General features: G+C 55.3%; 1 protein-coding gene across 1 annotated transcript in view; it reads right to left on the reverse strand.

Moving 5' to 3' along the window:
* Positions 1-16,555, reverse strand: part of PKD1L1 (polycystin 1 like 1, transient receptor potential channel interacting) — a 124,819-nt gene extending 108,264 nt beyond the window's left edge. The window contains 2 exon segments of the mRNA XM_053896689.1: positions 9,495-9,618; positions 16,016-16,555. Coding sequence (XP_053752664.1) covers positions 9,495-9,618; positions 16,016-16,078 — 187 coding nt within the window. The 5' untranslated portion in view covers positions 16,079-16,555.
* Positions 16,556-16,562: the final 7 nt, after the last annotated feature.

Genomic DNA, 16,562 nt, shown 5'->3' on the forward strand with positions numbered 1-16,562 from the left:
ACGGTTATTTGGGTGTATTGGACCATAAACTGAAGCGGTTTAACTTTTCTGTCTACCTAAACCCTCTAAAATTCAAACTGTCTCAGGGAGTGTTCTTTCTTTCACGGCAATTACAATTGTTTGCATAAGTTCAGTAAAAATCTGTTTTCCTCGTAACAGGACGCCACTGGAAATACTGGCTATTTTACCAAGACTTTGACTGGAATGTCCTATTTGAGACTGAACTGCACAGACTCAGATATGACCATCCGGCTTTGAGGAGCTAAGGTTGACTTTATGAAACACGGAGCCATAAAACCCCTGGGAAATGTGGGCCTGATACCTTGCTTACGGAGTTCCCAGCAGCCTCACCAGGTAAGCAAAGAAAGTCACTTCCTGGCAGGTGCAGGAAACGCAGGCTATCTTGGGGACCTCGTGGAGAGGAACTTGCCCAATTCCACAGGAATTGCAGGCCTGTCTGACGGAAGTACTTGGCTTGGCTTCTGGCCTGGAGAATCTACTAAGAGTGCAATCTGGAGAATTCTGTATAAAAGATTCCGGCAAAACAAACTTTAAGACATCCATATGATCAACCACTGTTCTTGCTGAACTTAGGTAAATAATTAGGTCAAGTTTGTTAAAACTGGACTTGTTCTACAGACAAATCGGTCTTGATTTGGCCGTCTCTGGAAATGACGGTTTTTAGAGAGAAAAACCATGTTTCCGTAACATACCCTTATGGCTGTCAAATTCTAGGGGCGCCTTGGTGGCTCAGTCGGTTAAGCGTCCGACTTCAGCTCAGGTCACGATCTCACGGTCTGTGAGTTCGAGCCCCTCGTCGGGCTCTGGGCTGATGGCTTAGAGCCTGGAGCCTGCTTCCGATTCTGTATCTCCCTCTCTCTCTGCCCTTCCCCTGTTCATGCTCTGTCTCTCTCTGTCTCAAAAAAAAAAAATAAATAAACGTTAAAAAAAAAAAATTAAACAACTGGGAAATGGGATGGATTCGCCTAACAGTTGTACGTAAAAAGACTTTTCTCACTGTAGACCCATCAGCCGATAAAGACTACAGTGCTTTAATAAATTATTCACTTCAAGCTGGGTTAATTCATAAATCTCTAAACATGCCAACCATATTCTCCCTAAACCTGATCTGACAGTTCCTAGAAACCTGCCCCATACAACCCCAAATACCTTGTTTTCTCAAAGGATGCAAAGTCTAATACAATGGGGGATTTAACTCCAAAATAAAAGGGCCCCTACTGGGTCATATTATGCAGTGAAGTTAGAGGGGCACTCTTCATGGGCTCCTGTACCTAAAATAAAACCTGTACCCCCTTCACAGGAAATCAATGAGCAAACTAATATGCCTTCTTTTCAAAAAAAAAATTTTTTTTGACATTTATTTATTTTTGAAAGGCAGAGAGAGACAGAGCACAGACAGGGGAGGGCCAGAAAGAGGGGGAGACACAGAATCCGAAGCAGGCTCCAGGCTCCGAGCTGTCAGGACAGAGCCCAACGCGGGGCTCAAACTCATGGACCGCGAGATCATGACCTGAGCCGAAATCGGCCGCTTAACCGACTGAGCCTCCCGGTCACCCCTAATGTGCCTTCTTATTTCTGTGAGCCTGTGGAAGACCTCAAACTTCTCTTAGGATGGTTGTACCTTTCTTCTTCGTTCTCCATTCCCCAATCTACTAACAATTCCTTCTTGCAATGGGCCACTCAAAAGGACCACCACAGACCTGTGAGTTACAAGCCAGAAAGACCAATCCAACTGCTGCTGTGTGCTCCCACTCCCATCTGAGGAGGCTTCAAGCCTGACATCTCAAAATCTCACTGGCAGCACCGGGAGACACTGGGTTTGAAATGCGCTCTAACCATTCACCTCTGTTTTTCTTGCTTCTGTAAAGATACCTCTTACTAATTAGCTGAGTGTTTACTAAACAAAGCAGAGTCTATAGGACGGCCACGCACTGCCTGTTACACAGTGGAGGCTTTAAATGGCTCTCAAGATAACATTACGGTATTAAATACGAAAATAACTCCAATGCATAAAACCGTTCTACAAACCAGAATGGCACGAGATGTGCTGACCGCTGCACGACGTGGAGCTTCCACTCTTGTGCAAACAAAATGCTGTGTACACGCTCCAGATGACCAGAGAAACGTTTCTGGATTTCTGCCTGACGCAGACGCTCCACTTGCTCTGAAACAATCCCTCTTTCCTTCAGTAATTGGTCAAACTCCTGGACTGGAAGATGTTTGTCAGCTACCAAAGGGCTTATTTGGGCTGATCTTTCTAGTTGTTCTAATTACGTTTTGTCGTTTTCTCCTCATCACTGCAATGACTTTGGGCCAGCAGATGATCCTCTCTACTCAAGGAGGTTCACACACGTTGCCCACGTTGGATTCAGCTGCCTCTGCCTTTTGTAACCCCCCTATATGTTTCCCAGCTGACCCATATTCACCCGTATGGCTGGGGACGTCTCTACACCCCCGCTCAGCGGGAAGAAGCCACAGAAGACGAGACCTTCCACCTGCAGCAACCCTGAAGATCTCAGGGTCAAAATTGTTCAGGGGGGATATGATGAGGGAGCATGGGGTGGGCTGAGGGCAGAGCACAGGCTGACAGCCGCCCACCCCCACCCCCACCGTGGATCTGTGTGATGTTCCTCGGACACTCCTGGCCGCCCAAGAACACAGGAAGGGGGTTCAAGTGCTTGCCGTGGTGACGTGGGAAACTGAGGCAAACGAAACATCAAATCCCCTTACTGCCTACGGCTCACTGACCAGTCCTTGAAACCGGCACAGTGACCTCCCTCGAGGGCTCAGCTGCCTCCATGATGACACTTTGCGGGGGACAAAAGGGAATCTCAGCTTCACATCACCCCACCTCGAGGACCCTGTAAGTCTCCTTCCTTTATCTCAACTGCCCCAGGACACACGCTGGCATCATGCTCCAGGCTTAGGGCCCCCAATATACACCCGAGGGGTCTCAGGACTGAGGTTTTACTAAACGGTAATAAATGGCGTTTCCCTGGCCACAGTGACCCCCTGAAGGTCCTGGAAACCTTGCTTCCAAAATTCCTAAGAGACTTACTCTATCCCTGCCCCCTCTCAAGCTGAGGGTATGTGATGCGTTACCCGTCACAACCCCAGTGCAGCTCCTCCTGCCCACGGGTCCTGTCCCCGTGCTTTAATAAATCACCTTTATGCACCAAAGACGTCTTCAAGAATTCTTTCTTGGCGGTCAGTTCCGGACTACCCCCCACCATCATCACCCCAAAACTTCATCATACCCATTGTGGCACTCGAACTCATGACCCCATTATCAAGGGTGCAGGCTCCACTGACTGAGCCAGCTGGCGCCCCGGAATTTGGTTGTTTCACCCAAGCACTGCACACGGTTGAAAACCACTGAAGCTGATGCCGGGTTCAAGGGCGTGCATGATGCCATCTTCTCTAGCCGTGTAGATATTTTGAAAACATTCCACTGAGCCCTGGCCTTGCACTATGCTCAGCAGCCCCCAGAGCGGGGCCGGGAATGTGTGTGGAAAGGAGGCGGTGCTCTGGGCTGGTTTCCGTCCTGGCTCTTTCACCACCAGCCTCCAGCCCCTATCAGCCACACTCACAGCTGGGGGCAGGACGCCAAACTGTGGGTTCTGGAGCCTGGCCACCAGGGCTGGCCCGTCCCCAGCACCGCCAAGCAGTAACACCGGCTTCAACCTTCCCCAACTTTGGGATTCGATATCGAATCCAATTTAAATTTCTGAGTCAATGCCCCTATTTACTGTCAAGAGTCCAGTGGATTCATATCTCAGGCTCATAAAAGCTGAACAAGATTAACCTGCAGCCACGTTGCTGAGGCTTCTTCAAAACTACGCACAGACCAATATGCCAACCCAGGGATGACACAGTCCCCTGCCTGAACGTCCACGAGCACGTCTGTGAACGACCACGGAGAATAAAGTGACTTCCGTTTCTCTGAAACCCATCGATTCCTGGAAGTACTGTGGTCAGGTTAGCAGAAGAAAAATCTGACCTCCTAAACGACTGAAAACGTCCCCGAACTGGAAAAATCACACGGAAACATCCTGAAGATACACGGTCATAAAATTACATAAACAGAAATCACCAAAGGAGGAAGGAGTTAGATGACCAAAATCCATTCCCCACCATCGTCACGTAAGAATCAGGAGAGTGGGTTTCGCGTTGTTTTCAACACCAACGCCTGAGCCCTGGCCACCAACACACACCATTAAATCCAGCTCATGTGCTAGACTGTGAAGTTCCTCACGTGTAACCGAGTGCATGGCCCAGAGCCGAGAACTCAAACATTCCCTTCCACCTACAGTAACACCGGAAATTAAGTTTCAGGCAACCATTTAAGATTTTTATTTTAAATGTTTATTTACCTATTTTGAGAGAGAGAGAGAGCAGGGGAATGGCAGACAGAGGGAGAGAGAGAATCCCAAGCAGGCTCCACGCACAGCCCGATTTGGGGCTCGAACTCACGAACCAGAAGATCACGATCTGAGCCAAAATCAAGAGTCAGATGCTTACTGAGTCACCCAGGGGTCCCTAAAATTTTTATTTTAAAAGATAATGGACATACTGTCCTGTGCTGTGGCCGTGAAACATCCCCCAGTAACCTGGACGCCCCCATCACGTGGCTCCAGGTCGGGGGAGCCTCACAGACTCAGTTGTTCTCAAGCGTGCAGCCCCTGGACCAGCCACAGCACCCCCCCACCCAGACCTGCCTGAAGCAGAAACCCCATAATCTGGTTTCAGCAAGCCCCACGCCCCGGTGATGCCCTCTTGAGTTTGGGGATCCCAGGAGAGGTGGGTAAGGAAGGCTCTGGGTCCAGTGTCCCGAAGCCCAGACCTGTCACCTGCTGGCAAGCTGGGGGCAAGCCAGCGGCCTCTTATTCTCTACTTCCTCACCCGGAAAACCCAGCTAGGACGGTCCCTCCACAAGGCACAGGCAGGGATGAACTCAGGGCGGTGAACTTGGCTCTCCTTTCCCAGGCCCTTACCGACTGGTGCTCCATGGAGGCAGGGGGGATGAGGACCCCCGTGCTCCTCGGCTCTCGCTCTCGGGGGCTGGGTGCCACGGGAGGACCAGCAGCAGGCAGTCTGGACGCACCTGACGGGGTGGGACAAACGGGGGTGGGCACCAAGTATGGCCATCCAGTGCCCGCTCTGCCATCTGCACCTGGATTTCTTGCATAAATTAATGAAGCACACAGTTGGCTTCACATGGATGGAAAGTTGCTTCTGTGGTTTTTCAACCATTTTCCAAGTTTGGGGCCTGTTTTCACACCGTGAGTCGAAACAGAATTTTCACCTCATTTTACTATTAGAACAGGGTCCCTCCCTCCCTCCCCACCACCTCCAGGCGGTCGGCAGGGGGGAGCAGAGAGCAGAGCAGGCCAGGCCCCTGCCCCCCTCCTGCCACACCTCCCCTCGCCAGCCCACACTCCTCTCTGTGGACCTGACCACTGTGGAAAGGAAGGGCCCAGACTGGCGGTTATGAGACTGTGCACCGTGTGACAGTCACAAAGCATGGTGCCAGCACGTCCCTCCCCTGTAATCCCCACAGAGGACCGGGGAGGGAGAGCGCAGGCACTTTTTTTTTGTTTTTTAGTTTATTTAGTTTTTTTGTGAGAGGGAGAGTACAAGAAGAGGAGGGGCAGAGAAAGAAGGGGAGAGAGAGCATCCCAAGCAGGCTCCGCACTGTCAGTGCAGGGCCCAATGTGGGGCTCAAACTCACGAACTGTGAGATCATGATCTGAGCTGAAACCAGGTGTCACAGGCTTAACTGACTGAGCCCCCCGGCACCCCAGTGCAGGTGCTTTTTGCAGTGAGACCAGGGAGACCCTGGAAGACAGGCAACTTGGCTCAACGAGGTGCAAACAGAGCCAACAATTCACGTTGCCCTCCCGCATTCCCAGAGGGGATGCCCGCAGAGCCCAGGACGCAGCTCAGAGGCCCAGGCCCCTGGGTACAGTGGTGTCCAGGACCAGTATGGGGCACTGGTCGCTCCGCTATGTGCTGTGGCTCCTCGGGGCCAGGGGCACCTGTGCCTGGGTCCACGGGGCCGCCGGCCATCTAGGAAGATCCACATGCGGTGAGTCAAATAGCCCCGAACCGAGGTGTGGGGACCGGGGTCCTGACCAGACAGGGGGTGCCATTTGGGGATGTCACCCAAGGGCTGCCCGGGCCCTGTGTCTGCTCCGCAGGCGTGAACCCCACTCCCTGGGGCTGGGTCTTGCCTCCTCGTGAAAACACATGCAGACTTCGTGGTTGTCCCTCACTTCTCTGCGCGTCTGTGGAGTTGGGACGGTATATCCTTTAATTTAAACCAGGCTTCTACAAAGACAAAACCCCACTTTTACAAAACCTTGAAACCTGCCTCTTGATGCAGTGCCCGGAGAAGCTGACGCTAGAGGGCAGACAGGGACACTTTATGGAGCAGACAGGGACCTCGGGGACCCGGGTGAGGCTGGGTTCTGACGACGGTGGTCCTCTAGTCCTCGGCTGAGGGCCCCTGCTCAGCTTCTGCGTAATCCCAAGGACACCTTTCCGCCCCTAACCACACCTGTCTTCCGCAGGCCAGGCGAGCGAGAGAATGAAAACAGGAAACGGACCATTTGGCATCGTGCGCGCCGTATCTCATGGTAGGAGGACTGGAGGAGACTGGAGTCGTCTCTGCCAAGGGTAGGAGCAGATCAAACAGGAAGCCCCAGGGGGCCTCCTCCCACACCAGGGGCCTGGGGCGAGGCCTGCCCACCACGCGGAGGGCAGCTGCCAAGAGCCCGCAGACCACACCTGATGCGGTCCGCCCTCTGCAGGGGAGCCTCACGGGGGGGGGGGGGGGGGGGTGTGCAGGGGTGTGCAGGCGGCACAGCAATTGCGCCCGGAGAGGTCAAAATCTTCTCCGCTACAAAACAGGGAGGGGGGTTGAGAGGAAAGTTTAAATACGAGACTCTCCCTGGCCAGGGTGGGCCCTGCTCTGGCCCTTTCCCAGAGGACGTGTGTTCATGAGAGTGCCCCTGGGCGAGATGGCATGGCTCACACGTCCGAGCTGTGCGGACAAGACGGCGCGAGCCAAACAGTTCCCGGCAGTGGGAATGAAGCTCTTCCCTCTCCAGAGCGGGGCGGGGCCGGCTGGGCCGGGGCGGAGCTGGGGACCCGGCGCTGGCTCTGGCTGTGACTGGACCACTACCCCCATCTGCCTGGCCTCTCTCCTTTTCCTGAGGGTAAAGGGGACACAGGGCACTGGGGTGACCCAGCCCCCAGGACGTCCTCCTCCGCAGCCACAGCCTCACAGAAGTTGGTATGGGAGACACCTCTGCTGATTGGTGCTAGCCAGTGAAACGTGGACACCCAAAGCCGCGGAGACCCTCATGCGAACAGAGGCACCGGGCAGGAGAGCGGGGGCCCCCTCGCACACAGAGGCACCGGGCAGGAGAGCAAAAGAATCTGCATCTGGCTGGGCCCTTGCGGGGAAATTGCCAGAACAGCTATTTACACGCCTTGCCTTGTTCTTTTCTCGTATTTGTTCTTTCGGTTGCCCCAACTACCCGTCTAAGCTCTGGGAATGCTCCTTGCCAAGGTCCTTCAAGAGGATTTCCACCCCACCCCCAGCTCCTCAGTAAAACTGACACATCACAAAATCCCCAGAAGGTTCCAGTGTGTCTGGTTAGGTGCAGAGCCGGGGCCGTGCCCGTAACCGTTCTGCCTGGAAGTGGACCGTGGGTCCTAAGTGCAAGATCTCAGGGCTAGGAGGCATCAGAAGTCACGCACACACGCCACTCTCACTCACTCACTCACACACACACACACGCACACACATACACCCCCCACATGCACACAACAGACACACGAACATATACACACAGGCACACACTCACACGCACACTCACACAAACACGCCAGCACACCCCCCACGCTTGCACACGCACTCACACGGACACACACACGTGCAGGCACACAGACATGTTAAGTTGAACTCCGTGGTGTGGTGGGCACAGGGCACAATACAATCCCTTCCCTCTCTGCAAACAGACCAGCCGCTGTCTGCTTTCAGTGACTGCTTTCAGTGACTCCGGAGACCCCAAGGGGCGAGGTCAACCACCCCCTCCTCAATATGTTTCCCGTCCTTCTAAGGACAAAGAGATCACCCCACAGAGGGACACAGGGACACACATGACAAGAGTGCCTGCAGCAAGGCCTTGGGAGCTGGCTGGAGGGATTTAGAATCGAAGAAAAACAAGGCGATAAAAACATCAGGGGGAACAAAGTCACAGCCAAAATCAGCCAGTTTGGGGGCAGCACTGATGTGACACAAGACAGAAGTTTTCAGCCAGGACCACGGCCACCTGGTTGGCGGCGGGGCCTCTGTTCACACGGGTTTCTTCGATACAAGGGTTGTGCCTGCCCAGACAGACTCAGCGCTAAGCGGGCACAGGGCTCGTGCAAACTCCACCAAAGGACAGATTCCTTTCACCTTCAAAGGGCCCTGGGGGGTGGACAGTGATGAAAGTGGAAGCATTTTTGGGAGAGGGGCTGGGCGTGAGGAGTGAAGGGACACGAGGGCACATGCAGGTGCGGGCTGCCTGACTCCGCTCTCAGCGGCCGGGCACCCGAGGGGGCCACCTCACTGACCCTGTGTCGGGGGCAGGGGCGTGGACGCCACATGGCCAGCAGGCGGTCGACGGCAGAGTCGATGACCCAGCTGTGCTGGTGCATATGGAGCGTGCGGAGGGAAGATGGAGTACAGTCTGTGGCCCTGGTGACGCCCGGCTTGCCCCGGGCTCTGCCCCACACTCTGCACAAGGGACGTGAGAAAAGAGCTCCACTCCATCCACGCGGGCAGCAGGTGGTTCTGGGACTCCCGCGGGCATTCCAGGTTTGCAGGAAGAGCGAAGGGCGCTTTGCGGGGGTAAAGACAGCCCCCGCAGCCCGAATCCTCCTGCTCCCTTGGGCTTTACCGCAGAGACACCCCGAGACCCTGGTGCTGCCCCACCCCACCTGAGCTAGCCCGGGCCCCCAGTGCAGATACACGTTCTTCAGGCGATGACCGGTCCAGCAGTGACCTTCAGAGCTCACACGCTTTTGTGGTACAAAGACGGAGAAGTGGCAGGTTCGGCACTGGCAGTGCCACAGGCCAGGCACGCAGGCTGAAGTCACGGGAGTCCTCCCCGCCACGGGCTGGGTTCAAGTCGGCTAATGCTCATTTCTGTGCACAGTTCTCTGAGCAACTCCCTTAAAAGTTCCCACTTTCCCAACGCTCAAGTAAGAGTAGAATATTCCTAAGAAATTTCCCGAATGCATGCTTTAAATACAGACTGTGGGGGCACCGGCCTGGCTGTCGGTGGAGTGTGCAACTCTTGATCTCAGGGTCGAGTTTGAGCCCCATGCTGGGTGTAGGTATTACTTAGAACTAAAATCTTTAAAAATAGTAACATAAAATACAGCTTATCAAATTCCCTAAGACCAGGGCTGCTCACCTCTCTGAGTCATCAGAAATGCCTTTAGAGGCCTCCTGGGCCCTCGGGACCCAGGTCCTTCCTGGTGTCCCCGGGTCATGGCCCCGGCCACAGCAGCCAGCCGGCCGGCTTCCTCCTGAGCCCCCTGGAAAACAGGGAAGTAGGGGAGATTATGCTCGTTCCTGGACACACGGCCAACACAGGAGAGCAGAAAACCCGCTGGCAATATGCTCCCCATCAGAAAGGCTTGCTTCCCTAACTCACAAAGCTGCTCTCATCCAGTCACCTGGAGTAGGTGGGGGTCCTTGTGTGTCCGCCTGCCCCCGGCCAGCACCCGAGGGGGAGAGGGCATCTGGCAGCAGATAAGTCTGGGAAAACACTGCAACCACGGATACCACATTTGGGAGGAGAGAAGGACTGACTGGGAGTCCACACAGGACCCTTAGGGCCACCCAGCCGTTCCCCCGACTCCTCTGCAGCCGCCAGGGCTGCCTGAGTCCTCCCACAATAAGCATCTCTCTTTTTTCACTATCGGTCAGTTCCCTTAATTCTTTACGTTGACATTTTAGTTTAATATAAAGGATTTTACAAAAGGTTGTCTTATTTTGTGTTTTACCTAGAAAACTAGACCGCCCTTCTGTGTGGCCTGGGGTTGTTTATGGGTGTGCATGTCACTGGAGAAGACAGTGGTGTCAGCTGGGGGCACCAGAAGTTCCTTCCCAGGATGGGGGAGGGGGGTCCTGGGAGAAAGACTGAGGAGGCTGCAGAGGCACGGGAAGCTCCTTGCGGGGGGGGGGGGGGGGGGGGGGGGCGGTGGGGGGAGGGGAGGGGAAGGGAGGGAGAGAGGGTCTCTGGAGAAAGACTGAGGAGGCTGCGCATTCGACTTAGGCAAATTCCTCTGAATCCTATGATTTCTAGAACATTGCTGGGGCCCTGCAGCCCAGCAGGGCAGGTGAGTAAACAGGGCGTGGCGCCCCTGGTGGGCTCAGCACACAGGCCCTGCACATGGCCCTCCCCAGTGCCTCTGGCCCCCTTCGTCCTTTCCCCACGGGGAAATGTGTACCTTCCGGCTTTACTGGTGACAGGCTTTAAAGTGAACTGTGTGCAAATACCCACCGAGTTGGCAAACAGTCCCTCTCCAGAGCCCTGGGGCTAGCACCTTCCTGTCAAATATGAGGACCCCTGTGAGCCAACATCCGCTCCTGCGGGCAGGGGACCGGGCCGGGCGTTTTCTTCCCAGGGGTCGGGGATGGAGCTCCAGGCGTCAGAGCCAACCCAAGATGCTGGACGTGATAAGGAACAGAGAGGACTAAGGTCCCTGCGCTGTCCCCTGGGCCAGCCGCAGCTGCCTGGGCTACTTGAGTTTAATTAAATACGTAAAATTTAGCGTCTCCATCATATCAGCCACGTTTCAAGGTACAGTGTCAGACATGGGATTTGTGGGCGCTCGGAGCCCTGCGGCCGGTGAACAGGGGCCACCACCGTGTCACTTGTGAGGGCGGAAGGACGCCTGGAGGTGAGGGTGGCGCTCTCTGCAGGGCCTTCTCAGCTGTGCTGGGTACAGACACTCCAGAGGGAATCAGTTAGCAGCTTTCTCTAAGAAACGGCCCTGGAAGCCCCTCGGCAGGAGCCACTAAGGCTCTGCCAGGACGTCCGCCACCAGTCCTGGAGGCTTCTCCGCACAACTTCCCTGCACCAGGACCAAACCCCTGGGAGAACCTTCCGGAAGGCAAAGCACCCTATGCAGCCTCCACCCCTCCTTTGTGTTCGCTAAGTTCTGATGAACAAAAGCCACCTACTCAGAACTGTTCGGAGCCACAAATTCTATTTGGGATTTAGTGCTCAGTTTTGGTGCTACCTCTGAGCTAACAGTCGACTTAACTGAGGCCTGCCGGTTCCAGGGAAGGCTCAGGGCAGCTAAGACACACACGGTGGCTTGATGGTGGCACTGCGTGAGGTCCCCACCGCCAGCGCTCAGGCAGCCCCGCATACCCTGCATACCACACCGAGCGCCCAACACCTCGGGAATGCTGTTCCTCACGGCTGGTGGCCTTTCCCTGCTCTCAGTTCGGATCCGGGCCCTGCTGTTACCGTAGGACTCAGTTTCCCCGCTCTGAACGGAGCTTAGCCGGGCACCCACCTGGCAGGCCAGCACCAACGGCAACGCCCGGCACCCCACCTCTTATGGAGCAAACCGCGCCTTCGTGGGCTCCACTCCTGGAGGCCCGCACGGACGGGCACGCACTGCCCATCTCGAGATGCTCCGACCTCAGGCCTCCGCGGCACCCGCCCCACCCCAACCACGTTCTCGTCTCGACTCAGCACCAAAGTGTGCGTGGGGGGAATTTGGTAATTAAGTTCCAGCCGTGAGGGGAGGGCAAAGATCCTGGTAAAGGGGACCCTACCTTCCTCTGGGCTGCTCCCAGGAATGGGCTGCGGCAAGGACAGCAGGGGCAGGAGCAGGGGCAGGAGCAGGGGCAGGGCTCGGACGAGCGCCCTCCAGCCAGGTCCCATGCAGACCGCTTCCAGGGGGCCTCCGCTCGCAGCCCTAACCTCTGCACGCAGGACAGCCGTCCCCTGTCCTGAGAGGGGCAGTGAGCCTGGCCCTTAACACCCTGACAGCTGACCAATCACGAGCGAGCTGGGGGGTGGGTGGAGCTGGGGGGTCTCACCCACTCACTCCCAGCCCCCCCAGATGGGCGGCCCACCCGGTGCTACCGTGCGCAGGGCAGAGGGTGAGTCCTGCGTGAGGCTCCACCGTAGCTCCAGCAAGGCGATGCCCTGAATAGAGTGTGCGACGGGGACACAGAGCCGGCACCTCGCGTTGCCAGCAGAGGGCGCTCACGGCACACTTTCCGAGCAGGTTTCCAGGTAGGAAAACCACATTCCCTATGCCTGCGACTAAAACAGCAACTGTCTTACACATTCAGATACTTGTTGAATGAGCACACAGCACCTGTCCCTCTAAAATCTTCCCAATTCCCCCACGGCCTTCAAAAGTAAACTAAACATCCACAGATCACTCTTCACACACCTCAACAAGTTGATCTCGAATGCTTCGGTACCCTGGCCACTTGGCAGGGCGGACATCCTGATAGCCTGACTGTTTTCTAATTGTTCTCTCCTCCCCGCCCCCTCCTGCCGCCCGCCCCCTTCTCCTCCTCCCTCTTCCCTTCTCTGCTGCTCTCCCACTCCTTCCTTCTCTCCCTCCCTCCCCTCTTCTTCCCCCTCCCTCCCTCTCCCCTCCACCCCTCTTTCCCTCTCCGTCTGCAAAGTCGCACAGAACAATTCCACGGACAGGACACAGAAGTCACAGAAGTCACAGAAGTCATTATTCGGCACTAAAGATTTAGGGATCACTTTGATTTTTCTCTTAAAAAATACGTTATGAATGGTAAATTAACACAACCACTTTAGCACGTATCTTGTTCCAAGGCAGCAATTTAAAAAGCGCAACACGTGGGGTGGGGGAATTTATTAGGGTCCAAAATACATGTTGTTAGTGTGAGCAGGGTACGGTCACTGGTGTCAGCGCCACCCACTCCTCTGTCCCTTTATCTGGAGTAGCGGCCCCTCCATCCTCACCAAACACAGCTACCGTGTACAGATAACTGAGACATCAAAAAGCAGAGAGCAAATCAGCATGGGAAACTCGTTTGTGGCCATGCAAGTCTGGGCGGGAATCCTCAGGCGGTGGGGCCCCTGCACAGCCGAGCAGTGCCACCACCCCACCCACTCCAGGTCATCCCAGACGTGTCCAACAGGAAGGGAGGTCCCCTGTCACTAGGAACAGATGAGCCAGCCAGCACCCCGAAATCACACTGAGTGTTACCCTCCGATGTGACAAGACTGCAGGCCCCGGACTCTGGCGGAGCCCCTGCGCGGAAGGTGAGCAGCGTGCCCCCAGTAAGAGGAGCAGAGGGGAGGACAGAGCAGGAGGGGAGGCTCAGCCCGAGTGGCCGCGGCCAGCAGGGGAGGACCCCGCCCAGGAAACCAGACTTGGGGTTCCCCCCCCCTGGTGTTCCGCTGGGCTGGTCACCCTCCGCCAGGAGCTGTGGTCACAGTGTGCGGTAACTGCTGACCAGCAGCAGACCCCCCAGGACCAGTCTCGTGTGAGGTTTTCACCCAATGGCTGTACTTCAGCTCTAGAGGCCTTGCCCAGGACTGGGGTCAGCATCTCCCCAAATCTCCCCGGGTCTCCAGGGGAACAGGGGCTCTCCCCATGCAGGTCACGGTCAGTGGGGCTCAGGGAGGCGGCCCCCTGCCCCATGCTACCAGGGGTCTCCGCTCATCACAGACCTGAGATGTCCGCACCCCTCACCACAGACGCGGCAATCACGCTGCCATGCAGAGCACCTTGTGGACGCGGACGCCGTGCTGTGACCTTCCTGCAACACGACTAGTGAGACTTCAGCTTTCTGCTTAGGAAAGGATGTGTGTGGAAATGCAGAATCTAAAGTCCGATGTTCCGGAAACTCTAGTTGCCAGGTGATTATGGACTGCATTCAAGTAACAAATATTATTGCTAGTCCTTTAAAACATAATTTTTTTTTGTTACAAAACTCATCATAAGAGTTCTAGAAAATACCCTGGTTTACAAAGATCGAAGTAAAACATTCAGCAATGATCAGGTGTAGGTGCTGGTGTAGGTTTTCCAGCCCTTCTCTCCCCTATAGATACTCGTGTCCTCAGAACCAGAGTCACACAGTACACACGAGTGTCTGGGCTTCTTTCCGTGACAAACGGTGCACCGTAAACACCATGCCAGCCAGGGCACTCCTTCTGCAACGTTGCTGTTAGAGTAGGAAATACTGTCGAACCACAGATGATTCAACAAATCCCCCATAAACCCGTATTTAGGATATTTCATGTTGTTTCAGTACAAGAATGTTAGAACACCTCTGATTATAATCCGTGTGTCAATTCCTATAAGCACAAGTAGTGGATGAAAGGGCACATGGCTGTTTTGAAGGCTCCTTGAAGGCTCCACACGTAATAAATATCCAACCCGACCCCAGCAGGCACTGTCTGCTGGCTAAGGTATCTCCTTGTCCCCCACAGAGAGCTCCTACCTGCTGGCTCAAGGACACCCTAGGGGCTCAGGATTCCTCCCGGACCCCCCACTGGAATCCACATAAAAGGACACAACCTTATCTCTTCAAAGTGAAGCCCCGCCCATCTGGCCACACCTATGACAACCTGAATGCCATTCAACACCTTACCCGTCTGGGCACAGCCATGGTTCCAGCCCAGGAAAATGTGGAGGTCATGTTCCAGGGTCGCTGGAGTGGGTCCTGTGCCAGGCCCGGAGGGACCCGCAAGGACGTTAGTCATGAGCTGCCAGGTCGGGTATTCCTGCACACCTCTGAGCCAGCACAGGGGACGGGGGCATGAAGGAGGGGGCCTGAGCACAGAACAGCCATGCAGGGGGTATCTCCAGGGTGCTGGACACGACTGAGACACCTCAGCACTCCCAGGTGCCAGTCCCGAAAGAAGTTAACCTTTCAAATTACGTTCGTGTTTCTAAGCGGACTAAACCGCTATTCCCGACCTACCAGATTTTCACCCTGGTATACTGCCCAATAAAGCGGCACCCTGGGCTCCCCTAAGTCTGCGGTTTCCACCAGCTTCCCTGGCGGTGGAGGGACAGCCATCCTCATTCAAGGCTCTGAGGGGCCGGTCCTGAGGCCGGGCCCTGGGGAACACCAAGCCGCAAGTCCTCCAGAGAATCAGAAACAGACCCCACCGTCCTGACCCCCAGGGAAGGCTGTGTGGCCAGTCCGCACAGACTCGGGCCACCCATAAAACCATCAAAATCCGGCATTACTTAAACTAACACTGTACAAACCAGAGAGAAATTACATGTGGTTTAGGACATTTAAAAACTGCATGTAAACGTGCTATCCTACAGCAGATTTAAGACGATGACACTCTCCCAGACTCAGGAAATGACTGGTGAACACGGATTCTGAAAGGTGGGACTCATCATTCCGGCCGCACGGCAGAGCCTGGAGGAGAGGGCTTCCTATCAGACGCCGGGGCCTGGGTGCCACTCCCATCCCCGCCACCAGCCGTGTGGCCCCGGGCAGGTCACGAAACCCACTCGGCAAAATCTCAGGTGTCTGAGCAGCTGTGCCCACGTCACCTGACGCCGGACAACAGAATGCCAAACGCGGGCTACGCACTGGGGCAGAGAACGGGCCCTGCTATGTCGGACAGATGAAGGATGTGCTACTTTACTGCTAACTTACACTCACAAACAGCATTCTATCTTCGTTATGTGTTAAAAATCGTTTAAATAAGCAAAAGTAAACAATTTTCCAGGTTGGTGACTAATACATTTTCTGTAACCAAAACAAAACAAACAGAAAAAAACAAAACAGAGCCAAACCGCTTTTGTAAACTATTTTCAGGCACTGCCCCATTGAACATCACGATTTCTAAGTTTGACGCTGCAGCTAGAATTAACTTTGCTACAAGCCGAAGAGAGATGTGCTCACTTAGGGCGACATGAACAAACGTTCCGCCCCATCTGAACTCACCTGATGAGCAGCGGAAGAGGCGCTCAAATACCCAGCTGGCACCGAGTACTCAGAAGAGGCCATGAAGGAAACTTTCCACGTTGCAGATTTCCCACTTGTTCCTCTTCCTCGGAGCAACTGCCTTACTTCTCGGCTTTGTTGCGTGAGTTAAGACACTGTTCACGACGTCCCCATCCACGGGGCAGAGGAGAGGCTGCCAACGGTGGGACGTGACGGGGCGGGGCCCCGGGGGATGAGACGTGGTCTCGGCCCTGAACACAGGCTACTGGAGGTCTCTGTCCCTCCCCTACACACGCGGCTGTGCTTTCCAGAACATCAGAAGGCCGAGCATGGCAGCCCACGGACCACGAGGGACACAAGAATCCGAACGTCAGGGGGAGGCGGAACGGGGGAGGATCGTGACCCAGGACGGACAATGGCCCCGGGAACCTGGGAGGACCGGCAGCTAAGGCTCCACACACTGCAGCCAGACAGCCCCCACAGACCCCGTGACGTTCTGCGCAACCAAGGCCGCGGGGGAGGGCCGCCCTCGCCCGTCATCCGGCTC

This window comes from Panthera pardus, unplaced genomic scaffold (assembly GCF_024362965.1).
Source record: "Panthera pardus isolate Hobbes unplaced genomic scaffold, ASM2436296v1 HiC_scaffold_8, whole genome shotgun sequence".
In the NCBI taxonomy this organism is placed as follows: Eukaryota; Metazoa; Chordata; class Mammalia; order Carnivora; family Felidae; genus Panthera; species Panthera pardus.